This window comes from Felis catus, chromosome D1 (genome assembly GCF_018350175.1).
Source record: "Felis catus isolate Fca126 chromosome D1, F.catus_Fca126_mat1.0, whole genome shotgun sequence".
Taxonomy (NCBI): Eukaryota; Metazoa; Chordata; class Mammalia; order Carnivora; family Felidae; genus Felis; species Felis catus.
In genome coordinates this window covers 88,691,645-88,719,380 of record NC_058377.1, presented here as the reverse complement: position 1 = coordinate 88,719,380, position 27,736 = coordinate 88,691,645, and the positions used below count along the sequence as shown (strand labels likewise).

At 41.5% G+C, this 27,736-nt stretch overlaps 1 protein-coding gene and 1 long non-coding RNA gene across 2 annotated transcripts; one reads left to right on the top strand and one right to left on the bottom strand.

Annotated features, from left to right (window-relative positions):
* Positions 1-33: 33 nt before the first annotated feature.
* On the top strand, positions 34-23,984 carry APIP (APAF1 interacting protein). The gene is made up of 7 exons (XM_003993163.6): positions 34-247; positions 10,530-10,630; positions 16,491-16,539; positions 17,606-17,723; positions 19,209-19,344; positions 22,659-22,826; positions 23,665-23,984. The coding sequence occupies exons 1-7, from the start codon at positions 191-193 to the stop codon at positions 23,762-23,764; spliced, it is 729 nt and encodes a 242-aa protein (XP_003993212.1). The 5' UTR covers positions 34-190; the 3' UTR covers positions 23,765-23,984.
* Positions 14,846-27,736, bottom strand: LOC123380569. The gene is made up of 3 exons (XR_006586513.1): positions 26,644-27,736; positions 20,908-21,212; positions 14,846-15,433 (listed from the first exon to the last, which is right to left on the bottom strand). It is a non-coding gene; the product is annotated as an uncharacterized LOC123380569 (long non-coding RNA).

Genomic DNA, 27,736 nt, shown 5'->3' with positions numbered 1-27,736 from the left:
CGCGCCTCTGGATCTACGGTCCGCGAGGTCCTCCAAGACCCGCCTTCCGCCTTTTGGACCCGCCCCCGAGCTGCCCTCAGCGCCGCCCGATTGCAGCGGTGGTCACGCCACAGACTGCTCTTAGCCCAGACCCACCTCGGTCCCGAAGCCGCTCAAAGATAGGAGGCCGTGGGTTCCCCTCATCAGGGCCATGTCGGGCTGTCACGCTCCGGAGGGAGACTGCTGCTCGCAGCGCTGCGGCGCTAAGGTAGGGGCGGGGCCGCGGGTGCCCTGTTTGCCCGGACTTGAGGCGCAGGTGGCGTGCGGCGGCGGGAGCGGGGCGCCGACCTGGGGGGCCTGGGACCGGTGTGGACGCCACCCCCGCTACCCGCCGCCCTGGCTCCGCAGGCCGATTCGAGGCCACGGCAGTCGCTGTTCCCGAGGCTGGGCTCCGATGACGGGCGCTGGGCGCCAAACGCTGAAAAAGGGAAAATAACGGAGGAGAGCGCTGCGCATCTTGAGTGTGTTTTGAAACAACTTACCGGGAATACAGGGCAAACGAGGCAACAGGAGGCACTGGAGTGGAGATGGAGCTAAGACTGCCCTCGAGCTTATTTTCTGCGCCCTGGCAATCAGCCCGACGTTTGGCAGGCAGTAGGCGCTCGGGAGACGGTGGCCAAACCGAGGCTGTGCTTCAGTAGCCCCCACTTTCCCTCTCGGCCTGCCTCAGTTTAGAGTGATTATGGGATGGTCATCCTTGAGCAGAAGTCAAAGGAAAATCCACCCTCGGGCTGCATCTGCTTTTCATTCACTGGGTATACACCCCAACAGCTTTATGGAATACCTGTGTGCCCAGGGATACAGCGAGGATTAAGACAAATGGCCTGCGGTCTGGAGGAAAACTAGAGGAGTAAACAATTACAATGCAATGAGAGAACCCCTGCTTAAGAGGCAGGGATAGCCCCCTAAAATTAGCCCCCTATTCCTCCTGTTCTTTCTTAGGACTGACTGAAGGCCCCAGTTAAAAAAGTCGTAACGTGGGAGATCTTACTGCGAAATACTTGTCAATCTTGTGGGAATACTCCCACAGCTTAGCAAAAGCTAAGCAAAGACAGCTTAGCAAAGACAACTGTGAGGATGGAATGCTGGACAGGAAAAATTGGATAGGAAGGGGGAAGATGTCGGATACAGGTCACATGGCTAGGCAGGCGTGCGTGGAAACTGCAGAAAGCAACCTGTTAATAGAATCTCTGCTAAGATGTTTCGATAGCATGTGTGTTCATGCCACCAGTAAGTGAATCTTGGTGAAATATTATCTAAAGGAGCATCAAAGAGACCCTTTTTCAAGGGATCTGAGAATAAACAAGACCTCTCAAACCAAACGTGGCCAACAGACAGCTGGGCCAACAGCTGTGTTTGCTTCACTTACTGTTCATAAGAAATATTAGCCAACCTTTCAAAATGCAGAGCACTTCAGGCTTCTGTTAAAACTTTGGTACATCTGATGGCATGGAGCTTGTATTCCTTCATGGGATCTGGGTTGAGCTGACTGGTGAGGACCACCTAAATGTGCTTGCCAAGCTACAGAGCTCCCCTACCCACAACAGATTTGCATATGCACTTAAAGAAACCACTTCCAGTAAGCTTCATTCGGTCCGTGAGCCACCAGTTCGTAAGCTCTGATACAGGACTTTTCTTAATGTAGGAGATGTGACCTTAATTCACGGTGTTTATTGGGCAAAGCACTATCTGGTAGGTATATATCAAGAGCATGTTCCCTGCTTTGTAGGCAGCTAAGCTTAGCTGGGAAATAAACCAAGAACTACTTCTATTTTTTAATTTTACCTTACATATCATAGTGTCCTATATATGTCAACCCTGAATAAATACTTGTTCTTTGCTGTTATTATAACACAAGGCCTTTCAATGCCCTTCCCTTGACCTCATCAGTTCTGTACATCTTTACCCCTCCCCTCCACTCTAGCAACGCATTCCCATGGCCATACCCTTCCCTGCTCCACCACTGCCCCTTCACCTCACACCTTTTTGGGGTGAAGGACTTTTCTTTTTTTACTCCGACACTTCTCTCTGTGGCGCCCCCATCATAGGATCTATCACGCTGGATTACAAATAATTAATTGCCTTTACTTAAATGCCTCCCACGCAGACCCCCAAGGGATGGGGTTTGAGGGAGTGTCCCTCAACTACACACATTTGTGTCTCTACAGATATTATTGTGTCCTACTGCAGCTGGCTCCTGGACACCTCCTGGGAGCCCCCCCCCCCCCCAGGAGCTTCCCTTCACATTACCCGAAGTGACTATCCTCAGACCTCACCATCTCCTCTCATTCTTTCCCCCAAACCTGCTTTGAAGGTGACTTCGCCTCCAGAAACACAAAGAAAATGAAGCTGTTAGTTGTGAACATCTTAACTTCGATTTCTTCCTGTTCCCACCTACGTTATAATGTTAAGATTAAGAACAAGACATCTAGAATTTGACTGCCAGCGAAAATCTTGGTTCTGCCAGTAGCCACGTGGGCAGTTTTGGATGCATGAATCTTTTTTTTACTTTCTTTTTTTTTTTTTTTTTTTAGAGAGAGAGAGAGAGAGAGAGCAAGTGAATGGGGGAGGGACAGACAGAGAGAGGGAGACAGAATATGAAGCAGGCTCCACAGGGACTGAATCCCACAAACCTGGCATCATGACCTGAGTCAAAATCAAGAATTGGACCTCCAACCAACTGAGCCACCCAAGTGCCTCAATCTTTCTTAGCATAATATAGCTATTATAAGGATTAAGTTGTATATATAAGCTTTTAGAATACTACCTGGCATAAAATAAGTATTTAATAAATATTAACTATTTTTGTTATTAATCGTATTATTACATATCTTCCTTACTTTTCTTCTTCCTCCTAAGATAAATATTTCCCGGGTCTAATTCCAGCTGCTCTGTCTCCACGAAGATTGACCTATTAGGCTTTTGCTTTCCTGTGGTGCTAATCTCTCCCCCTTCCCTAATTTTACCTTTTAGCATGAAAGGAAAACTGGTTATTTCAGAGTTTCCTTTACATGCTAAAACTCTGTTATTAACCAGTTTTCCCTTCGGTTTCCCTATCTGGCCCTTCAGAGCCACACTATTGAAAGAGTCTTTAGAATTCTCTGCCTCTAAGTTTTATTCACTTCTTAACCCACTATGATCTGGCTTCCACACCCAACCTATTAAAACAATTCGTACTTAAGGTTGGCCTAATTTACAAAGATAGTTGGCCTAGCAAAAGCCCAAGGTGAACCCATCGTCTTTGTGATTGCACCGAGCTGCATTCCTAGAGAAAATTACATAACTGCACTGAGCGGCCTCACTTCATATTCAAGATTTCAACCCCAAATTGACCCTTAACACCGCCCAACAACCATCCCGTGTTTCCCCGGGTACTTTACTGTCCCACTCCCTGAGAGGACTAGTTTATACCTTTTATTATCTTTTCAAGCCTCTCATACCCCGTCCCCACATCGTTCCTCAGCTGATGGCTTTGTTTATACGTAAGAAAATAGAAGACACCGGATATGAACTTACTTGCCTTCCTACCACAAAACCCAGCGACCTGCTGAAACGGGAACCCACCTTCTCATTTTTCAAGATGGCGGAAGCCCAATCTCTCCTCTTGTGCACAGGATCTGCCTCCCCTCTCACATTCAGAAGTTGTTCCTGTCCCTCTCCCTGTCTCTCTTACTGTGAATCAGCGCCCTCTCGGCCAGACTGGTCTCATCAGCATGGCTTCCAAGGCCCTGCGTGACCTGGCCCCTACAAGTTCATCTGCCTCTCTCAGCACTTTCCTTGTCAGCACTCTGCTCCGGCCACCTGGCCTTCTTTCCATCAAATGTGTTAAGCACTGTCTCACTCCAGGGCCTTCACATCTGCTGTCTTCTCTGCCTGGAGTGCTTGCCGCACCCCAGACAAACCTTGTGTGTGCAAGCACATTCATTTATTACACACTGGTTGGTTTGTTTTTCACATTCTGTGGGCTTTAGATTGTCAAGTGCTCAGAGAGGCTTTCCTTAACCACCTTATTCAAAATCAATCTCTGCTCCGTTTCTCTTAAGTTCCTTGTTTCCTTCTTCCTACTTATTTAAAAAAAATATTTTTTTTAATGTTTATGTATTTTTGACAGAGAGCATGAGCGGGGGAGGGGCAGAGAGAGAGGGAGACCTAGAATCTGAAGCAGGCTCCAGGCTCTGAGCTGTCAGCACAGAGCCCAACGCGGGGCTTGAACTCAGAGTGGAGATCCCGACCTGAGCCAAAGTTGGACGCTCAACAAGACTGAGCCACCCAGGCGCCCCTCCTTCTTCCTACTTATTATAATTTATTCCTCTCTTTGCTCTTTTAAAACTACCCCCAGAATGTAAATTTCTTTAGGGCAGGGACTTTGTCAAGTGTTAGTGGCTGAATTGCCAGGAAATGCTTGGCATACTCCCACCATCCTTCATTGAGACCTGACTCACCCTTCCCTCCTCTGTGAAGCTTTGCCCGACTCCTGCTCCCTCCCACCGCTAGCTTCTTCCTCCCACCAGTAAGTGGCTTCCTTGGACTGCCCTGTATTATGTATTGCTTTGTCCTTTCATAACTTCTATACTAGATTGTAAGCTTCTTGAGGGCAAGGGTTTTATCTTCCTCCTATTCATTTCTTCAGGGCCTGCAGAAGTTTGCCAAATGAATGAATGAGAAGGCTCTATAATAAAAACCGAAAGGACAGGTACATAGAGCAAATGCTGTGGCATGGGATTAGAGGAAGGAGCGATCACTTCCTGCTGGGATGATGGCAGAAGGAATCACAGGGGAAGCGATAGGGGGCCTGGTGTTAACACTGATAAGCAGGAGCCTGACAGCTAGAGTCGCAATAATTGAAAATCCACCACGAGCAATAACAGTGCAAAGAAAAAAAAGACACACTTGGTTAGAGAGGAAATGTGTCTTAGTTAACTAGTGCTCTCCATAGCAAGTACCCCAAAACTTGGGCTTAAAACCCAAACACTGACTGTCTCGCAGAGTTTGAGGATTAGGAGTCTAGGGGAGTTTGGCTCAAGGTTCTGGCTCAGAGTCTCTCCTAAGGTGGCAAACTGTCCCCTGGAGCTACTGTCATCTCGAGGCCTGATGGCAGCTGGAGCTGCAGGCATGCCACAGTGTCGTTGGCGGGCCTCCATTTCTCACTGATTATTGTCCATACACCTCCAATTCTTCACCACACAGCCTTCTGTGTAGGCTGAGTACCCTCTCCATGTAGCCGCTGGCTTGCTCCCCCAGAGAGCAACCAAGACAGACGCCATAGTGTCTTATATCCTAATCTCAGAAGTGACACGCTGTCACTTCCCCCTGTACTACTGTAGTCCTTTGGCCACGCAGCCCTAGTACGATGTGAGAAGGGCCTACACCGCAGGGTGTGAATACCAGGAGGCAGAGATCACAAAGAGCCATCCTGGAGGCTGACTACAACTAAGTTGAATAGAACTGAGAGATTTGTATCAAAATGGACTGAAAGAAAATGGGCGAAAAGTAAAATTGGGGCAAGAAAGCAGAAGGACTTAAATAACAGACCAAGGAGGTGCACCTGAGCATTAAGTGATTGGAGGGATGGGGTGCAGTGATCAAAGCAGTATATTCTTTTAGTGCTCGTGGGAGAGAGGAGGGTAAGCTAGAGAAGAGGGAGAGAAAGGAGAAATTGTAGGCAAGGAGACCAAATAGGGACAGACAACCTTATTCCTCCCCAAATGAGTCCTTGAAAGAGTTTTTACTCAACTGTTGCAAAATAAGAAAATGAGGACAATCAAAAAGTGAATTTCACAAAATTAACACATTCGGTGTAAAGGACAACCTCTTATTTTGAGATGAACCTCCCTACTCTTTTCTTTATGTTAAAAATGTACTTTTTGGGCGTCGCCTGGGGGGCTCAGTTGGTTAAGTGTCCAACTCTTGGTTTCGGTTCAGGTTATGATCTCTTGGTTTCGTGAGTTCAAGCACTGCGTCGGGCTCTGTGCTGGCATTGCGGAGCCTGCTTGGGATTCTCTCTCTCCCTCTTTCTCTCTCTGCCCCTCCTCCACTCACACTCTCTGTCTCTCTCAAAATAAATAAACTTAAAAAAAAATTAAATAAAATTTTAAAATGTACTTTCTTTTTTGAAAAAGGTGATAGTAGCTGGTTAAATGTAATTACCGTTATAACTTGGCAACCTTATGTCAGTCCCTAAAATTTAAACTACAGCAGCAACAACAAACCCTGGTTTAAAAAAAAAATGTTTTTTTAATGTTTATTTATTTTTGAGAGACAGAGGAAGACAGGGCGTGAGTCAGGGAGTGACAGAGAGAAAGGGAGACACAATCCAAATCAGGCTCCAGGCTCTGAGCTGTCAGCACAGAGCCTGATGTGAGGCTCGAACCCACAAACGGTGAGATCGTGACCGGAGCCGAAGTTGGACTCTCAACCGACTGAGCCACCCAGGTGCCCCTACAAACTCTGGTTTTGAAAATCAGAAGTCTGGAAATCACTGATCCAGATTATTAGCATAAGGAAACTGATACCCAGAAAGGGTCACGGACTTGCCTTAGGGCATTCAGCTAGTTGGGGGTCAAAGCTGAAGCAAGCCTCCACACCTTCTCATTTCTTCCAGTCAGTGCCTAACTGGCGTGAAAAAGAGTTTGTAAGTGTGGTGAAAGTGGAAGGGAGAAATAGTGTCAGTGGAGGTAAAGTTGCAAAGAAAGCCAGTACGCACGGAGAGGAGAAGGAGATGTGCAGAGAGAAACAAAGCCCAGAGACTGAAAAAATGCCGACAACTTGGCCGTGTCTGAATCCAGTCCCTCCCTTGGGCCAGTGTCAAGAATTTTGAAAGACTGAAATGAGCAGAAAAGATCACTAGGTGTCACGGGGCTATCTTTGAGCTATTGTGCAACTCTGTAATTGTAGAATCTGACAGTAATGCAGATGATTACTGACCCTAGAAATGCAGGCTGCATTCTGGACATTCAGTTCGTTGCCGCCTGGTGGATACTGTCCAGTTTCTCCTCATTTATAAATCCAGAATTCCTAATTACTTATATGGGTGATGTTTTGCCTTCTCTTTGGACACAGCAGTATCATGTTTCTGGTTCCCTCACTAGCTGATGGGTTAAATAATATATTGGACACGTGTTTATCTTATATTTGTTTTGAGAGTCCCCCAGGCAAACCTCTGTCCAAGCAGTACCTCTCTTATGCTTCAATTGAAAGAAAAGGTGGGGGAGGGGAGTAGAATCCTTGTTGGCTGTGAGCAAGTGTTTCAGTGACAGTGAAACTGATTTCCATAAAATAACGGGACTGAAAAACCGGGAAAATTAAGTATTGCTTCAAAAACGTTTTAGGCTTTAATGTTTTCGCTATATACAAAATACTGTTAAATGTTTCTCCCTCACACTATAGGACCTCTACTGTCAGAAGTTGATTGCAATCTATCTTCACTTATGTGTTTCAAAATTCTTACAAACCCAGACATAATAGTAACAGATAAGTAGTATTATTGACATTCAGGGGAGAAGTAAATATTAACTAAGCTTCTTGTCAATTCTTAGTGAAATATACATTCTGATGCTTACTTTCTTACCATCCTGAACAATTTAGATGATTGCATTTTTACCAAATATATGTTAGTTCCCACTGCTACAATTTCCTAAAATTGAAATTTTGTGGGTATGAACAAATGAATGAAACTTGATTAACAGGAACGGCCTTATCATGGTTATCACTGTCGTATGAAGCTGGCTAGTTGCTACAATAACTCAGGACTGGAAGACAAAAGGGAAAGGGAGACCCATAATAACAGACTATTTTCTATAATGTTTGCAACTTTCTGTGCAAATGGATGGTTTTAAGGATTGGAAAACTGTAGGAGTTTTCTCCTTATCTGTTCTTTAATATATAATTAAAATATCATTTGTATCACTAAAAAAGAAAATGGCAAATTCTACAAGGCATGGGTAATTCTGGCTAGATTTTGTAGGGACAGATATAAGGAAAACCAACACAGCTTTCTTATTAGTTTCAATTCCAGAATTTTTAGCACTTTAAATGGGAGGGAGGTAAAACTTCCAATTATAAAATAAATAAGTCATAGGGATGAAAAGTACAGCATAGGGAATATAGTCAATAATGTAATAACACTGAATGGTGACAGATGGTAACTGCATTTACTGTGGCGAGCATTGCCTAAATTGTCAGAGTTTATTATACATCGAAAAACTAACATAACATCGAAAAAAATGGGAGGGAAACTAACATTGTCACCCATTGTCCTGGATGCTTTATCTCCATTTTTTCTCATTTTTAAAAAAACTTACTCACTCCATACCTGGAAGCCTGTAGCACTGTATCTCTTTTTACTCCTCATAATATTCTCATTTTGTAGATTAGTAAACCGAAACCCATAGTCATATAAGCAATAAATAGTGTAACGAAGGTTTGACTTTATGTCTGTTAACTCCTAAGCCTGTGTTGAGTCAGAACTTTAAAAAATTTTAACATTCCCATGTTCTTAATTTTACATTTTGAAGTCTACTCCATCAAACTATTATTTATGATAAAATACAAAGTATATGTAAAATATTAACAGTGAATCGGGGAAAACACTATAATTTCAGAAAGCCAGTGAAGTAGCTAAAAATTTGGTGTGCTCAAGAGTCAGCCCTCTCTAGGCCCAAAGGTATTTCTCCCCTTTATCCAGTGCCAAGATTTATACAGGCAAGCTTCCCAGCTGTGCTTTTGTGCACAGAGGGTCTATTTCTTGTTTACCCTTACCTGGGGGGTATAACCTCTTATCTGGTTTCAAGCCTATGGAGGGATTTTCTATTAGGTACCCCATTCTGAGCACACCCTAGGGTTTATTTCGTGTTTCTAACAGCTTGCATAGCTATCAAAATTGAAGGTCAAGCTCACCAGAGATCTGCAAATACCTTCAGGGAAATGGCTTCAGAGCTTCCCTCCGGGGTAGACTCACTCTGGTTTCTTTTTTTTTTAACAACTTTTTTTTTTTTTTTTGATGTTTATTTATTTTGAGAGAGAGAGTGAGCTTGCACAAGCAGGAGAGGGGCAGAGAGGGGAGAGAGAATCCTAGGCAGGCTCCCCGCTGTCAGTACACAGCCCAATGTGGGGCTCAATTTCACAAATCATGAGATCGTGACCTGAGCTGAAATCAAGAGTTGGATGCTTAACTGACTGAGCCACCCAGGAGCCCCCACCCTGGTTTCTTTTATGGCCACTGTGAAGCCTTCTTTACTTTTTTGCTAGCTCAGCAATTTAATTTGAAATTTTGTTTTAAACTTTATTCAGGAAAAAAAAAATGACTCAACATTTTCAGTTGTTTTCAAGGTAAAAGTTAGATTTCATACTGCCAGAAATGGAATTCATTGCATTTTTCATTATTGTTTTGGGTTTTATTAACTTTAACTTTAAAAAATGGGGAAACATATTTTTTTATTCCTAAAGAAGTAATCATCAGACTTAACAAAAATAAGCTCTTACTTTAACTAGATTTATTGTGCTGATCACTTACAATATATACAGATACCTACTCTTTATGTTATCCACTTGAAACTAATATAATGTTGTATGTCAATTATACTTCAATAAAAATACATGAATAAAAGCTCTATGTTCATCCCAGCATATATACATTTGTTCCTATACACACATATCTTCATACAAATGGGCCCAGAAAGTATTACTTGTGATTGCTTCTGAGTGAGTCCTTTCTATGTTTTTTTTCTTGACTTTATATTCCATAGTGAGTATATATTGATTTTGTAATAAGCAAAAACAATGTAATCACTATGGAGAAAAGACATTTTAGAATAAAAATAAAATCAGACCAACACAGAATATGAACAAATAGCTGTCATATATATGTATACCATGACTTAACTGAATAAGATGTTTTGTGTAATGAAATTTGCTGGACAGACCAAAACATGTTCCTTTCAGCACTAAATTCTATTTTATTTCAGCCATTGCAGTAGATGCTTTGCATTATATACTGGGCATTTCCCCACCTTGTTCTTATAGCCTATTCCATAGTGTTGGACTATATGGCCCTATCCTGAATAATTCCAGGTTGCCAAATAACATAGATCCACTTTCTAAACATCAAAAACAAATTATGGGGGCACCTGAGTGGCTCAGTCAGTTAAGTGTCTGACTTCAGCTCACGTCATGACCTCATAACTCGTGGGTTCGAGCCCCACATCGGGCTCCGTGCTGACAGCTCAGAGCATGGAGCCTGCTTTGGATTCTGTGTCTCCCTCTCTTCTGCCCCTCCCCAGCTCACACTCTGTCTCTCTCTCTCCTTCAAAAATAAACATTAAAAAAAAAAGTTTTATAAAAACTTTAAAAAACAAAGTATGTTTTGTAATAGTTTTCTCCCTCATGGTACCCTCTCTATAGTAGATTTTCTTGGCTTCTTAGCAAAGATGTCAGCTAGAAAAGTCACCCAATAATATAATGTCTGTTTGAAAAATCCTTATCTTCTTTTTAAGGACAAGGAACATCCAAGATACCTGATCCCAGAGCTTTGCAAACAGTTTTACCACTTGGGCTGGGTCACTGGGACTGGAGGAGGAATTAGCTTGAAACATGGGTAAGTTTCTGCCTGATGTCATTTCTGAGCATTCTCCACGTAAGTAGCCCATGAAGAGCCTAATATGTGTTATGTACAAAGAACAACTGGTACTCAGTTGTATGTGATAGTGAAAGTATCTAGTTTCTAAGTGGAGAAATGAGTATTTGCGTAACTGAATGACGTGTGTAGAAGTTGTACATACAATAAATACCTAAGGATTTAAGAATCACAATTTCTAAACAGAATAATTTGGTCCTCGGTCTTTGGAGTCCCAAAGTTAAATTGCACACTGCCAAGTATGTTTCTGTGTCTGGAATTAGAAAGAGTCCCTTCTTGGGAATGCAAGCTGGCGCAGCCACTCTGGAAAACAGTATGGAGGTTCCTCAAAAAACCAAAACTAGAACTACCCTACAACCCAGGAATTGCACTACTAGGCATTTATCCAAGGGATACAGGTGTGCTGTTTCGAAGGGACACATGCACCCCCAAGTTTATAGCAGCACTATCAACAATAGCCAAAGTATGGAAAGAGCCCAGATGTCCATCGATGGATGAATGGATAAAGAAAATGTAGTATATATATATACAATGGAGTATTACTCGGCAATCAAAAAGAATGAAATCTTGCCATTTGCAACTACGTGGATGGAACTGGAGGGTATTATGCTAAGTGAAATTAGTCAGTCCGAGAAAGACAAATATCATATGACTTCACTCATATGAGGACTTTAAGAGACAAAACAGATGAACATAAGGGAAGGGAAACAAAAATAATATAAAAACAGGAAGGAGGACAAAACATATGAGACTCATAAATATGGAGAACAAACAGAGGGTTACTGGAGGGATTGTGGGAGGGGGGATGGGGTAATGGGTAAGGGGAACTAAGGAATCTACTCCTGAAATCATTGTTGCACTATATATATACTAACTAATTTGGATGTAAATTTAAAAAAATTAAAAATTAAATTAAAACAAAAAAGAAAGAAAGGGTCCTTTCTAGGTAAGCAGGATTTGTTTCAAGGGTTCAGATACATATTTTAAAGTCACTTAAACACAGATTATGAACCATCAAAAGTACTAAAAATTACATTTTATTAAGTCAAAAGACGACATTATGCCTTTCTAAGTGCATCATGTATTATCATTCATGGATAGCACCTGCTGGTCTTTGTTGCTCACAAGATAAAACAAGAAGGACTGGTTGAAACAAAGAATTTTACTTGTTCATTAGGTATGTTCAATGTCTTTCCTCCAAGAAGTTAAAGAAACAAGTGACTATTAGTAATGAAAATACAAGTTGTAGAAACTCATTCTTTCAAGTGTTTCTGGAATAGGATGAATGTTTTTTTTCTCCTGAACTGTTTTAGGAATAGTACTATCTGGAGGCTGAATGTTAAACTGAGTAACTTGATTTCTTTCTTTATCCTAATTCACTTTCTTTAACAAAATTGAATTAATATAGCATTTATATAATATCGAATCTATATAGTAATACCGCCAAGGGGGCTGCATTTCGTAGAAAGGAATGGAATGGAAAATTTAATCAGAATGCTTAGAACAAAAGAGATTTTTCGGTATACTACAGGATGATGCCAGTGAAATTTCATCTACTTCAAATTACCGAGTAACTCATGGAATAGTAGTTGAACTGTGGGCAACGTCAGTAGGGACCCAGCTGTCACACAGTTCCATGTATAGGGATGCACGCAGTCTGGAAACGTCATGTTCCTCATGGTGCATCGCACATCCATCCGTGCCTCCTCTCTGTCAACCCAGTGCTCCATCAATCCAATTCAGCATTTGGCAGGTTTTCAGATCATTTTGCCAAAGCTTTCAAGTTGACTGTTCAGAGCAAAGTCCTAAGATAATGACATTTGTCACTAAGATGATGACATTTGTCACTGTTGTTTCATTTATCCATTTAGTTGAGTTCCCAATAATTTGGTTTCTCAGCTATGTTTATAATAAATCCTATTCTAAACATTGCTTTTAGTTAACTGCTTTTTATTTGCATATGCAGAAATGTATGTATGTACAAATATGTACAAAATACTTCTATCAAACTGAGTTCAAATAACCATTTTTGAAGTGGCTCTTTAAATAAATGGCAGTGATGGGGCACCTGGGTGGCTCTGTCAGTTGTATTTGACTCTTGAATTTTGGCTCAGGTCATGATCTCATGGTTCGTGAGATCCATGCTGTCAGCGTGGAGCCTGCTTGGGATTCCCTTTCCCCCTCTCCCTCTGCCCCTCCCCTGCTCGCTTGCTCTCTCTCCCTCACTCTTTGTCTCAAAACAAAGAAACATTTAAAAAAATGGCAAAGTGAAAATGGAATGCAAATCTCAAAAGTAAATTTATTTATCATAAAGACATAAAAGACTATGTTCTTTCTAGAAGAAGTTTACTAACCCATGCACTGAAAATGTGTGTGGTCACCCTAAAACACTCACGGGGCACCTTTTAAAATTAAATGGTTTTTACAGCACTACAATCAATTTATGGGGACATTGCGTCATAAGCGAAAATGTTTGGTCCTTGGTTAGGTTCTTAATGGGTGAGGAGCTCCTCCTGGAGGTCACGGGTGGAAACAGCCCCAATTTTATGGCATTGTTTGGAATGTTATTAAACGTGTGCTTTGCAAAATAAGATGGGTAATTTGTAGTAAAATGTTGAATTTTTTTCCTAGTACTTAAATGACTTCATAAACCCACATCATTAACTATCTGCTATGTTATTCTCATGTTATAGGTGAAAGTTTGGTTTTCTTTGATGCTTAAAGCAAATAAATTTGGAATGAAGGACAAACCCAATAGATTATGTTTGGAGATATAAAATTATTTACTGATTCCAAGGTTTGGCTGATACCATTTTAGATTATACTCCTTGTGTGTGGTACCAAAAGATGTGTATAAAAGACAGCTTAAGAAAATTTAATCAGAATGCTTAGAGTTAAATCAGAAGGAGGAAATAGAAGAGCAAGAAAATGACAGTAATCGAAGCAATTCCAAGACACTCAACAGCCATTGTATTTAGGTTGGGGCACTACCATTCACATTTAGCATTTCCTGTTTTTTGTTTTTTGTTTTTTTTAATGTTTTTATTAATTTATTTTTGAGACAGAGAGAGACAGAGCATGAGCAAGGGAGGGACAGAGAGAGAGGGAGACACAGAATCTGAAGCAGGCTCCAGGCTCTGAGCTGACAGCACAGAGCCCGACGTGGGGCTCGAACTCACGGAGTGTGAGATCATGACCTGAGCTGGAGTTGGACACTCAACCGACTGAGCCATCCAGGTGCCCCGCATTTCCTGTTTTCATGGTGTGATTTTGAAACGTGTCAGAGACACCAGTCCTATTCATGCTATTAAAATTAAATTTGATAAACCTGTAGTGTAGACAAGATATGTGAGGTATATTATGATTTAAATTTAAAAAAAAAAATTTTTTTTTGAGAGACCACAAACGGCAGGGGCAGACAGAGGGGGACAGAGGATCCAAAACAGGCTCTGAGCTACAGCAGTGAGCCCAATGGGAGGCTTGAACTCAGGAACCACGAGATCATGACCTGAGCCAAAGTCAGACGCTCAACCGAACCGCCCAGGTGCCCCTAGATTTAAATTTTTTTAAATAGCTAGGCAGTAAATAAAAACAGACGCAACTGAACATAGATGTATTTTGAACTCTTGAATTTTGTTTCCCTCCTTATGGAATAGTGAAAGAGCAGGCAGTACCGAGAAATAAATTTCAAAACTTAATACTTCAGATGCAAAATGCTTTTTGTTTGTGGCTTACGGCACCAAGTAAATACTTCCCTTTTAGTCTTTGGCACATTTCCCTCCTAAAATAAAGGCTCTCGGGGAGCCTGGACGGCTCATCAGTTAAGTGTCCAATTCTGGATTTTGGCTCAGGTCATGACCTCAGGATCCTGAGATCAGGCTCTGTGCTGGGCGTGGAACCTGCTTAAGGTTCTGTCTCCTCTCCCCCTCCCCCACGCTCTCAAAAATAAAATAGAGTTTCTATCATCTTTACATTTTTATCCAGGTACCTCCTTCTTTGTAGATGTAAATATATATTTTTTCTAAAACATATTTAGCTAATCTTTTAATTACCCAAAGTTGATCAGTTTTGTTTTCACAAAGGGAGCAATAAAAACAGATTCAGATTATGAAATCACTTGAATAAACAATACCCTGGATTTTCCCACTTTGTAGATGGAGTGTATTTACTAACAGGCTGTTTTAAACTTTATTTGGGTCTGTTCCCAGGACTGCATACATTTCTCCCCACACAAGAAGAATTACCCTACAAGTCCACTGACTATATATCACACACGAGTCTAGAATTTCTTCCATGTTACATAAGGAAAGGAGATTTGGATCCCCGGTATTTGCAAAGAACTCTTTCTAACTGTATGATCCCTCTGATTCCACTGGTTCCAGAGGAATGCCACTCTGTTTTCTTATGTCGTGGGTTTTTTTTTAATGCAACAAAGCTCTAAAGCGAGCTATTTCATGAAAACAACTGAATGTAGCTTACTGTGGTTTGGATTTCACTCCCATTGCCAGACATTTCTTTTCCAGATCTTAGTTTACCAGTGGACCCTTAAAGGAACTTTCATTTTTGTCAGTTACAAGTCTATGGGTTTATTAATAACTGGATTGATGGCTTGACTCAATATAGGCCATCATCCTCATTTTTCACCAGGAACCAGTGTCCCTACCTCCATGTCTCAGCGGCAGAAGCTGGAGCATTCAGGTGCTGGTATTTCTTTCAATCGCATGTATGTGGCAGCTCTTTACTACCTTCTGGGAGCCACTGAAACTGACAAAGGAGACAAAGGACCTTTGTTGAGGCTGGAGAGAATTTAGAGAAGATTTTGAAATTAATCTCCCAATCAAATTTGAGAGTACTTTGTGACAAATGGTACATTATAGCATCTCCCCTAGCACAACATTCTGCAACAGACACATCTCCAGATGGAACCGTGCCTTTTATCCGTATTTTTAACTTTCCACAGTTGTTTCAGCTTTATTACCAAATAGTTTCACAAGAAAGATGTGCTTTTCAAATAGGAAGCATATATTCCACCCAAAAAGTAGCTTAGTGTTAATGCTGTAATTTAATAAGGTGTCCAGCAGGGGTCCCTGAACTTCATGTTTTATAAGCAGAGCATTTCAAGCACCGAAATTAAACTTGATCCCTTGCGAGACAGAGATCATCTGCTCATGAGCATATCTTCCCCTGATTGGATTTTGTAATAACTGTTCCACATTTAATGAGATAAACGGCAATCTCATGCTTAAAGACGCCAAAGACTTGCTTTATTTCCCATAACCAGATAAAAATCTGGTTACCATTGATTTTGCACTGTAAACAGAAATAAATATATATGAAAACTGTCAACATTTTACTGCATCACCAGCATTACGTGTGTAATGTAATTACAGTGCACTAGTAATTTGTTATTCTTTCTTTTTTTTTTATTTTTTTTTTTTAATTTTTTTTTTCAACATTTATTTATTTTTGGGACAGAGAGAGACAGAGCATGAACGGGGGAGGGGCAGAGAGAGAGGGAGACACAGAATCGGAAACAGGCTCCAGGCTCTGAGCCATCAGCCCAGAGCCCGACGCGGGGCTCGAACTCACGGACCGCGAGAACGTGACCTGGCTGAAGTCGGACGCTTAACCGACTGCGCCACCCAGGCGCCCCTGTTATTCTTTCTATACAGCACACATCAGTAATTAATTCAAGCAGCTTTCTGTGTGATTTGATTTATAAAGAATATTGATGATTGGACTGTAAGAATACACTTGCCTTTGTTCAAAAGCAGAACGGTAGAGTTAAATACATACTAATTTCTACATTTTGTGTTACCAGCGATGAGATCTACATTGCTCCTTCAGGAGTGCAAAAGGAACGGATTCAGGTATGTTAAAGGTTCCTTCTTGACCCCAAAGCTCTTTTCTTCTCTACTTGACTGTTATTGTTTTGTGAAATGGAATTAATTTTAAAAGAAGTTTTGGGGGGGGGTTATATTGACAATTTAAATGAATAATCAATAAACATTTCTTAAGTAACTATTAAATTTTTTTTTTAAGGTGAACCTCCATGCAACTAATATTTTTGAATTGTCATTCATCCACTAGAGGGCACAAGTGAATGGCACAATCTTAAGTCCTACTACAAAGTGATTATAATTTTGCAGCATTATAACACTGTCTTTATCAGGCTGGTAGGGTGATCACGTTGATGGTCTCAATGGACCAAACTGGCTCATATTAAACAATAGCAAAGCTATTCCAATCTAAGTTATAAAACTTTATTTCAGATTTTTGAGAAGTCTCATTCCATATTTAAACATAACACTTAACTCCTAAGGCATAATCCTTCATTAATAAAACATTTATATTGTAGTTTGTAATAAACCCTGGCAAATGAAAGTCACAAGTCAGAAGTATGCATGCACTACTAGGAAAAGTCTGTGGATCTGCTTAATTACTTCAACTTTAAGAATAATCTACCTTACTGAGATTAACATGTCTGAGTACCAGTTCCCTTTCTCAGGAGATAAGAAAATTCTACTCTATATTTTTCCTCCTATGATGACATATGAAGAAAAAAACCGTAACCCCCATCTTAGAATGATGATTTCTTTGTAGAGTTTCTCTGAAATATAGTTGTGAAATGACAGCGGAAAGCCAAGAAGCTAAGTTGATGAAGTATCATTACATGCATATGAAATTTTCCATATCAATTGTTTCTTCAAATTCTAAAGGAAGAATTGCAGCTCTCTTGAGAATATTTTTATCAGTAGAAAACAGTTTTTATTTCTCAAAATGGCTAAAACATTTTGGAAGAGAAACAATTATATGAATATTTAAAAGATGGGTTAAATATGCATACATACCATCTTAGCACACACCAGAAAGGGGACACTTCTAATTGATATCGTATAAGCCTTTTTTTTCTTCTCTGCCCCCCTCTACAAACAGCCTGAAGACATGTTTGTTTGTGACATCAATGAACAGGACATAAGTGGACCTCTGCCGCATAAGAATCTTAAAAAAAGCCAGTGCACTCCTCTTTTCATGAATGCTTACACAATGAGAGGTAGGCAGAAAATGTATTCACCATAAAGAACTATTTGCTACAGAGTAGGTTTTCTAAATAATTGTAATTATTGTTGTAGTTAACGTTTCTCGAACACCTACTGTGTGCAAGAACTTTAATTATGTTAACACTTTCAGTGCTCACATCAGCCCACGTGGAAGGTCCACTGTGACTCCATTTTATATACGACAGGACAGAGGCTCTGGGAGTTTTTCCTAAAATAAATAGCTAGTGAGTACTGGGGCCAGAATTCCAACCTAGTATGACTCCACTAGATTGTCAGGTTGACTGACAACACTATATTTACAATCAGATGCCTACTTCTACTGTAGAGGTCTACCTCTGAGAACTTGTAGAAGGTTAAGTAAGATTACAAGTGAGGGAAAATTGTGGCCTTTACTTTTAGTGGGAATAGTGCTGGCGCTCTCTCTCTCTCTCTCTCTCTCTCTCTCTCTCTCTTTTTTAGTGTACCATATGATAAAAGTAGGAGTCTTATTTCAATTCCCAGAATTTGTGATAGCAAACCAGTCTGGAAAGGTTGAGCCTAGAGGACGGTGTGAAAATAGAAAATTATACCTGGAACACCAGAGCAATAAAGTCATTACAGCCATGCTTTTTATAGCCCCTGAATGAAATCTGTTCTGAGCATGGTCTCATGCTGTGTTCTGTTCCCGGATACTGTCAGCTGCTCCCGACAGCGTAAAATCTCAGGAACAGATGCTAACAGCATGAAACATCTCTCCCAGCATAAAGCGAAATAAACTTCCAATTGCAAAAATAGCCATTACTGAATTTTATAGCATACAAATCCTTTTTTAGGTAAATCCATTACACTGTACCTTAAAACCCTGCAACCCCGATGCCACCGAGACATGGCCCGCACTCTGAAGCCTAACTCCATGATTAAGGGTCACCATGACTGCGGTTTAAATCCAAGTGCCACCACTGCTATCTGTGAACCGCAGACAAGTGATTTAACATCTCTGAACCCCCGTTTCCTTGACCATTAAGTCGGGGGGATAGAATTTACATCTCTGGTTATTGTGGGGGACTCAAGATCAAGAGATCGCACGTAATGGGGATTTGCCCAGTGCCTGGCACAGAGGAACTCCTAATTAAATGGGAATATTGGACTATGATCTCCATGATTATTCTAGTTACACTTCAGACCATCTAAAAGCTATTTCTTAAGCATGTGTATTGTGCATTGCCCTGATGCTGATAAAGTTTAAATGCTTTTGGCAGCTTTGCAGCTTCTGTTAGTATTTCTCTCTTCCTACCTCCATCCCTCCCCTCCTGTCTACTGCCAACTTATTATTACATGCCAAGAAAAACAAGGTCATCATCATATACAAATAAATGTATGTGATATATAATATATATATGATATGTGATATATGTGTTATATATCACATATCATATATATATTTTTAAAGATATCATTTTGTGTTCCCTGAGTATGTGACTTTCTTCTCCCTCCTCCAGGAGCAGGTGCAGTGATTCATACCCACTCAAAAGCAGCTGTCATGGCCACCCTTCTCTTTCCAGGACGAGAGTTTAAAATTACACATCAAGAGATGATAAAAGGAATAAGGAAATGTACTTCGGGAGGGTATTACAGGTATTTTTTTCTATTTTTGCTTAAGTAATTTCAAAAGTATTTTTTCTGTCTTTTGATAAAGAGGCTACTGATCTTTTTTATGCCTTTAATGAGATGTTGTGGGATCTATGTTAAGTAATACCCCACTTAATATTACACTTCCAGATCTGTTCTCAGTGACACAAATCAGACGCCACCCTTCCTCCTCCCCACCACCACCCCAGCCTTGGTAAATTATTAGCAACATGAATAATGAAACGGTTTGTCAGAGTTAAGTGGAAAACCCTTGGCTGAGCTTTCTATAGAGATGGAAAGATTATGTTCCTGTATGGAAGCACCCTGAGAGCGTGGTCCCCTCACCTTCATTTTGTCTCCAGGAAGCTTCAGCCCTGACTGAAGCTTCATCTTGATTTAATTTAGTATGTCTAGGGGAGCCTGTGTCGGTTAAACATCTGACTTCAGCTCAGGTCATGATCTTGCAGTTCGTGAGTTCAAGACCCGTGTCAGGCTCTGGGCTGAGTCTATGTCTCCCTCTCTCTCTGCCCCGCCCCTGCTCGCACTCTGTCTCTCTCTCTCTCAAAAATAAATAAATAAATGTTAAAATTTATTTAACATTAAATAAATGAGTTCAAGCCCCACATCGGGCTCTGTGCCGACAGCTCAGAGCCTGGAGCCTGCTTTGGACATGTGTCTCCCTCTCTCTCTGCCTCTCCCCTGCTCATGCTCTGTCTCTCTCTCGTGCTCTCAAAAATAAAAAATTAAATTAAATTAAAACAAATTTTTAATTTTTTTCAAATTTAGTATTTCTAGAATATTTTCATATTTACGATTATTTCAGTTAAGTAGATCTATGTATTTTTATAATTTTTCAGTATGGAAAGTGGCATAGATGGTATAGAATGGAGGCCTTCTAGATAAAATCAACCAAATCTGCCAGCCCACCAAAATGTTCGCCAATCTACAATGCAGGGAGGGGAAGAAATGCGTTCTCAGGTTCAGGTACAAGCTAAGCATTTCATTTGAATGTACTGGCATTCTTATTCCTGAGCTGCTTAATTTGCCAAAGGGCCTGATCCTACCTTACCTTGCTTAGAGGAAACGGGTGCCAGTTTTTCTGAAGTGTTCTTAACAGCAGTATCTTATTGTTAATCCACGTAGTAGAATCCAAGTACATGTTTAAACTGGTGTGCTGGGAACTTAATATGACTTGATGTTAGTTACTATTTATTGTATGCCTACAGCATTATTCAGCACTGCAGAATATCTGTTTACAAAAGTGAAATGTTTAAATTATGAAAGTGTACATACTAAGGAAAGGATAGCCCCACATTGCCTTTCCATTCTGGGTCTCCAAGGAGAGGCATTGTGTGTGCTATTAATTTCAGCAGCGTTTGGTTGCTTTGGTGAAGAAATAAAAGCAGGTGAGAAGGAGGCGTGAAAGGGCGGGTAGAGGGACAGCAGAGAGCCTTCTGGAATTCTGTGAGAAAAAGAATGGCCCGAATCAAGACATGCCACTTTTTATGCATCGTAACATACACGCTTTATAGATCACTTTAAACGTTTCTGATTTTAAAGAATACAAACCTTTTTGAAATGTCTTTTGCTATTCTATTTGATCCTGGCTGGGAAGTCAGTAACAGGGTCATTATCACAGCTCAGGAGGCAGTGTTCTTTCTTCAGAATTTGGGGAGAATCCTAAGAGTCCAGTTTTCAAAAGAAGGGGCAGTGAAGGCTGGACGAAGGCACAAAGGAGGGTTTTGATACTCTGTATTTTTTAAGTCCAGCTTGAAAAACAAAAACTTTCAAATACACACCTAATTCTCCTCAGGGGAGGTTACCGTATGTATGTAAGTGTGGTTGTCCTTCCTTCCGGCAGCAACACAGGTGGCCTGTGGCAGAGTGAAAAGCACACTGTTTAGAGGTCAGAGCACCACCTTCGCTCTGTTCCTCATTTGACTCAGAAGGAATAGTGTTCAGTCTGTAAAGTGGGTGGCTTGGGTTGAATTTCAGGTCTCATTTTGCTGTGATATTATTTTACTCAGGAAAAGATGTCTGACTTTTCAGTGTATGCTAGAGGAAAATATATGTTTGTGATTCTCTTGGCCAACATTAGGAAAGATCTGGGGCGCGTCTGGCTGGCTCAGTCCGTTAAACGTCTGACTTCGGCTCAGGTCATCAACTCGCATTTTGTGAGTTCGAGCCCCACGTCAGGGGCTCAGAATCTGGACCCTGCTTCAGATTCTGTCTCCCTCTCTCTCTGCCCCTCCCCTGCTTGCACTCTGTCTCTCTCTCTCAAAAATAAGTAAAGATTAAAAAAAAAAAAAAGAAAGAAAGATTTGCGGCTAGCAATTCATTCTTTCCATATTTAAGAATATCCTTCAATTACCTCTATTTCACTTAAGTGAAATAATAAACATCTCCATAATGCTGCTGGTAGTGGTTGGCCAGGCTGTTTATCACGTGACAGCTCCTTAGCCTATACCTGCCCTAAAGTAGCAATTTTTGGTAAAACTTTACTTAGAACTTCTTTTGTTGTTGTTAAGTTTGGCCATTATAGAGGTAGTGACAAAGGAGATGTTCCTTTAACAAGGGAAGAGAAATTTATGTAAAAGGGAAAACATGTCCGAGTTTGACTGGGTATAAATGACCTCAGAGAGAGACTTAATTTTACCAGTATCTAAGTTATTTGCGTAAATATTATTACATGAACAGAAAGGAAATGCATATTCTGATTTTATCACATGTATTTACTGAAAACAGGTGGAAGTAAAAGAAGTTCTAATGCCACAGACTTGAGAATGTTCTGAAAGGACTAGCACACCTTTAATAGTTATTTCCAGAAGGTTCTTGCTAACCCAGTACTATAAACCACACCTGTATGTATTTATTTGCCTGAGACACTTTGAGGTCTTGCAGAGATAAAATAAAATGATTTTGTATCTTTGGAAAATCCATACTTAATAAGTAGTTCAATGGTTAATCCTTTCTATGTTTCTGCTTCTCGGATCTATCATTTCTCATCTCCTACTAAAGATACTATGATTGTCTCTGCCTCAAGGAAATACTTGTATGATCTTGATAATTTCTTTGTTAGGTTTTGGTATCCTATACAAATTTCTGCCACTTAGAATAATACCTGCCAAATTCCCAAGGCGTCTTTTGGTACAGCTCTCTATGCAAGATATACAGAATAACATGCAAAATCTTGTTCATAACGTGGAGTGGCTTTCAGATACAAAGAGAATGTCTAGTTGGTCCATGAAAAAAATTGTAAATTTTACATATGAATACCTTTATTTGCTTTAGCGCGAAAAATGGCTCGTTTTGTCCCATAGGTATGATGATATGTTAGTGGTACCCATTATTGAGAATACACCTGAGGAGAAAGACCTCAAAGAACGAATGGCTCGCGCAATAAATGAATACCCAGACTCCTGCGCGGTCCTGGTCAGGCGTCATGGAGTGTACGTCTGGGGAGAAACCTGGGAGAAGGCCAAAACCATGTAAGTATCCATCAAAGGGCATTTGGGACAAGTCACTATACTCCAGATGTGAAGAGGGAACGAAGTGTGTTTTCTGATTTGAAAGGAAGTACGACTTTTTTTGTGTGTTATTGGTCAAAGTGGTTTAAATTTAAGTCATCTGGGGGCGCCTGGGTGGCTCAGTCGGTTAAGCGTCCAAGTTCGGCTCAGGTCATGATCTCGCGGTTCATGAGTTCAAGCCCCGTGCCGGGCTCTGTGCTGACAGCTCGGAGCCTGGAGCCTGCTTTGGATTTTGTGTCTCCCTCTTGCTCTGCCCCTCCCCTGCTCATGCTCTGTCTCTCTGTCTCAAAAATGAATAAAAACATTAAAAAAAAATTTAAATTTAAGTCTGTTATTTCTAGATACTTGATTTGCATTATGTATTCATTTATTACAAAATATTTATTGGACAAGCTGTTATTTGGCGAGACACTATGCACTTGATACAAAGGAGAAGGAAACAGCTCTTTTTCTCCCAAGTGTAAGGCTAGAAGGGAGAATAAGGCTAACCCAAGTTAATAATGATTTGCTACATTTATTTCAAAAAGTGACACGGAGTAAAAAATTTAAATTTATGTAAGTAGTATATTTTAAACTCTCTTTTATTTCCTGAGATGCATGTAACATGGTTGCATGATTCAAAATGATTCCTTTCCATGTTTTAATAATGCTGGGGGCAAAATGAGAAAAATCTGGCCTGGAATTGAGAAAAAAACAATGCACTAGGGAACCGGCTTAGCCTGATGGAGAGGAGAAATGTGGGAGGGCTGGAGAACTCTCTTTCACTAAGAGTTTCCGTTCTTTGCTTTCTCTTTTCTAGGTGTGAGTGTTACGACTATTTGTTTGACGTGGCCGTGTCCATGAAGAAAGTGGGCCTGGATCCTACACAGCTTCCGGTTGGAGAAAATGGAATTGTCTAAGCCAAGTGAAAATGTAATTCTGTACACCAAGCCTATCTTGATTATTATGCAAATGAAACTTGATTACTCTTTTTAATGAATTGAACCTTCCCATGATACTATTAAGTCACTAAACACTGACGATGGTCACCCTGAATCTACTTCTGACGTTGGACAATATTTGCTTATATTCTTGGAATTTTAAATGGCAATGCGGTGGAATAAAAAATTTTATAATGAAGGGTTTTTTTTATGCTTACTTTTAAATCCTTAACAGCAAAATATCCTCGCTTAAATTAATTCCTTTTTTACGTACACTCCCAGAGAAACCCTTTTATTCTCTAAAGTTGCTGAGGATACCAAATTCGTGAGAAAATTTCCATTCATTATGAAATGAGCATTTTCTTAGTTTAATATTGGCATCATGAAACGTATGTGAAAAGTTAAAGCCAAATGTATCTCTCCATATTGACGTCAAAACAATTTACAGGTTTCCCCTGTTTGCTGTAGTGCTTCCTTGTAACAAAGCATAAAGGCACTCATTTCATACCGGAATCAACTGTGAAATTCCCACTGACTCCAACTCTACTAGCCAAACCACCCCTAACCAAACCAGTGATATAATCAGAAAGCGTCTTCCTTCAGGAAGCCAAAAGCAACATCACCTTGATCATAAAAGTTTCGCTTGGTTAGTGCTTTTTTCAGTTGGAGGAGAAAATCAATAAGGCACCATCTGCACAATCTGCAGCTCATCTACGCCCCTCTCTGTTTACTGCCCTCTCCCCTTCAAGTACATTGACCCTAGTCCTCTCACTCCAGGCCCTCGACCAGACCCTTTGTCGTTATCCAGGACCCCCTTCATGCCCTTGCTTCCCTCCTTTTGAAGCCCAGATGGCGGCCCTATATTTGCAGCATTTCATTGCAAACATCCCAACGCCCTGGGATGGGGATGGCCCGGTGGGGAAAAATGACACAACTCTGTTGACTGATCCCGCTTCAGATCTAGGACCACACACGTCCCGCTTCAGATCTAGGACCACACACGTCAGGTGGACCCTCAATACTGCCAAGCAAACTTTCTATGATTCCGTAGTAAATTCATTCTCCCAACCTCAGGACTGTCTCTCCTGGCCCTTTCATCAAATTTCCAATATTCACCCCCCTCCCCAACACACACACACACACACACACACACACACACACACACCAGATGACAACCTCTCATACTTACAGAGTTAAAATAGATCCATTCCAAAGAGGACTAATCTTTCCAGTTAACGTTTCCACCAACCTTCCTGCCTACAGCCTTCTTTGCCACTTTTCGTGTACAAAGTTGGTTCTAAGGCCAATTCTTCCACTTAGGCCTTGGATCCAATGCCCTCTAGCCTTCTCAAAGACTTTGCTTCTGCAAGGATCCCCACATCAGTCCCTTTTCTCTTTTGTATTGGCAATTTTTTGCTCTCTTAACTGGCTCTTTTTTGTTGGTATAAAAACATGCTGAAATATCATCTGTCTTAAGTCTCACACACACACACACACACACACACGCACACCAGCCTTCAGTTCATCCAGCACCTTTAGAGCAAAAATTTTTGAAAGAGTTGTCCACTTTTCTGTCAACCATTCTCACTTGTTCCTGACTCCCTCCAGGCAGGCCACACCACTCCACTGAAAGAGATTTACCAAGAGTAACAAAACCCCCCACCTCCTCAGCCTCTTTGAATGCTTTCGTTCCTTCTTTGTCTTGAATTAAACCCTTTTCTCCCCCAAGACACAGTTTTCCCTGAGGCTCTCAAGTGGTGGTAATTCTCACTTCCTCGGACCCCTAGGCATGGAGTGAGTGAATTCCTTGAACACTGAATATTTTTCCCCTGCTCTCACCACGGTACTCAGCAAACCTTCAGCCACAGCTAATTCCGCCTCTTCTGACTCCACACCTGTACCTGTGTGCCTTAAGGTGCCTGAAGGAAAACACATCACCACCTTAAGGTCAAGTGGGCCTTTAGAGCTGTTTCCGCCCGCCCCCCGCCCCCCGCCCCCCGCCCCCGAATTTTACTGCCTTCCTCCATTCATTCCCCCACTCTCCTCAACAACTGTCTCCTCAAACTTCAAACACTTCCTCCCTGCATATTCACTCTGACGGATGACCCCGATGGCTCTTTCATTGATAAAATAGAAGCCTTCCAGAGAGAGCATAGCATAATGTATAGAGTTGTCCAATCGCTGAATCACTATGTTGCACAGCCGAAGCTCATGCAACATTGTATGTCAACTATACTTCAATTTTTAAAAAAAAATTAATTGGAAAAAAGAGTTTGTATGGACTTGCACCTTTCTGCTTGTATTTTGCTGAGGAGCTGTCCACGCCCCCACGGAGGCTGACCCCTTCCCTGAAGCAGATCTCCGCCCCCCTCTCATGTTTAAGGACAATATCCACAACAGAATCTCGAATTTCCTGAAGTCCTCCTCGACTCCATCCTGCCAACTGCTCAGGCCCATCATCTCGATGTTACGCTAGGTGGTTTCTTTCACATGCTACAGACACACACACCCAGCTGATCAGCAAATCCAATCTGCTTTAGATCCAAGGTGTATCCAGAGTCTCTCAACTTCTCACTGGGTTCACTTTGACCACCTGGCCCAGGGGACACCATTTCTCACCTAACCTATTGCAGTTGCCTCTTAACCAACTTCCCTACTTCAGCCTTTGCTTAGCACCCCACTCCCGTCCCCAAGAGTCTATTCCCAACACAGCAGCCTGCATGAGCCTGTTAACAAGGAACTCAGCCGGTGTCCCTCCTCTGCTCAAATCCCTGGCTTCCTGTCTCACAGTGAAGGCTCCCCACAGCCTCCCCCGTGCCCCCATTTGCCCCCCCTCGATTACCCTCTTCCTCACTTACTCTGCTCCAGCCAGGCCAGTATCCTGGTGAGTCTTTGTACTTTCCAGGCAATTTCTTTGGCAGGTGTTCTCCCCCTTTAAGGGCTCTTCCTCCAGGGCCCTGCATAGCTCATTCATGCCCTCTGCTCATTCAGGTCTTCAAAAGTCACCTGTGTGGTTCTCCCTGCTCACCCTATTTTAATCACCACCCTGCCCTACCCACCTCATCCTGAACTCGCTTCCTCCCTGCTTTAGTTTTCTGCAAAGTGCTTATCACCAACCAGCATGCTATTGTGAAAATTAGTAAGGGGGAACCTCCCTAAAATAAAGTCGGGAGGTTTCCACAGGGGGGAGCATTGACACCTTATCACTCAGTAGTCAATTGCAGGCCCAACAGGAAGAGACTGACTTGACCCTGCCCAAGATACTCCTCTACGCGGCCTGCTGGAGGAGGACCGGCTTTCCTTAACCCCGCCCCTCCCGCAACAGCTCAGCCAATGAGAAGCCACCGCGCTTCGAACTCCCAGTTTACTCCAGGGGACTTTTAGTCCGCAATAGCCTTTCCAAATTACCCCTTTTCTCCTTGAGCATGCCTCTCCTTTGTCCCCCGCTCCCCACTTGCCTAGGGTTTTGCTACAGCTAGTTTGTCCCAGATTGCAAATCCTCTTTTAGTCCCAAATCAACTCTTTTGCAGGTATAATAACAAGCAGGTCTTACTTTCAAGGTTAACACTGTGATTTAATTGTTCACCTTCCACCTCCCCGCGCCAGATTATGAAACCCAGGAGGACAGGGATTTTCATCTGTTTTGTTCACTCGTCCCTTGAGCAGTATCTAATACAGAGTTGGTACTAAATAAATAGTTATTGAATAAAAGACCAACCTTTTGCCAAAACTAGCGATCAGTTCTCTGTATTTTACATGACTTTATCGTAGCTTTACTAGGGATTATTCCCTCCATTTTTCTCTAGATTTCCATGACCTCAAACTCCTGCGATTTCCCACTCACCTCTTTGGCCATGTCCGTGGTTCTTTTCTCGACTATTTCTCCTCTATCACACCACAGTGTTGGAGGGCCTCAGGGCTATCTGCCCTTAACCCTGTGCTCCATTTTTA

Excerpts from the sequence above, each read along its gene's own strand:
- APIP (XM_003993163.6), top strand. The coding sequence starts at position 191 with ATGTCGGGCTGTCACGCTCCGGAGGGAGACTGCTGCTCGCAGCGCTGC. Across the intron at positions 248-10,529 it reads CGCAGCGCTGCGGCGCTAAG|GACAAGGAACATCCAAGATA; the intron begins GTAGGGGCGGGG and ends CTTCTTTTTAAG. Across the intron at positions 17,724-19,208 it reads GAATGCTTACACAATGAGAG|GAGCAGGTGCAGTGATTCAT; the intron begins GTAGGCAGAAAA and ends TCCCTCCTCCAG.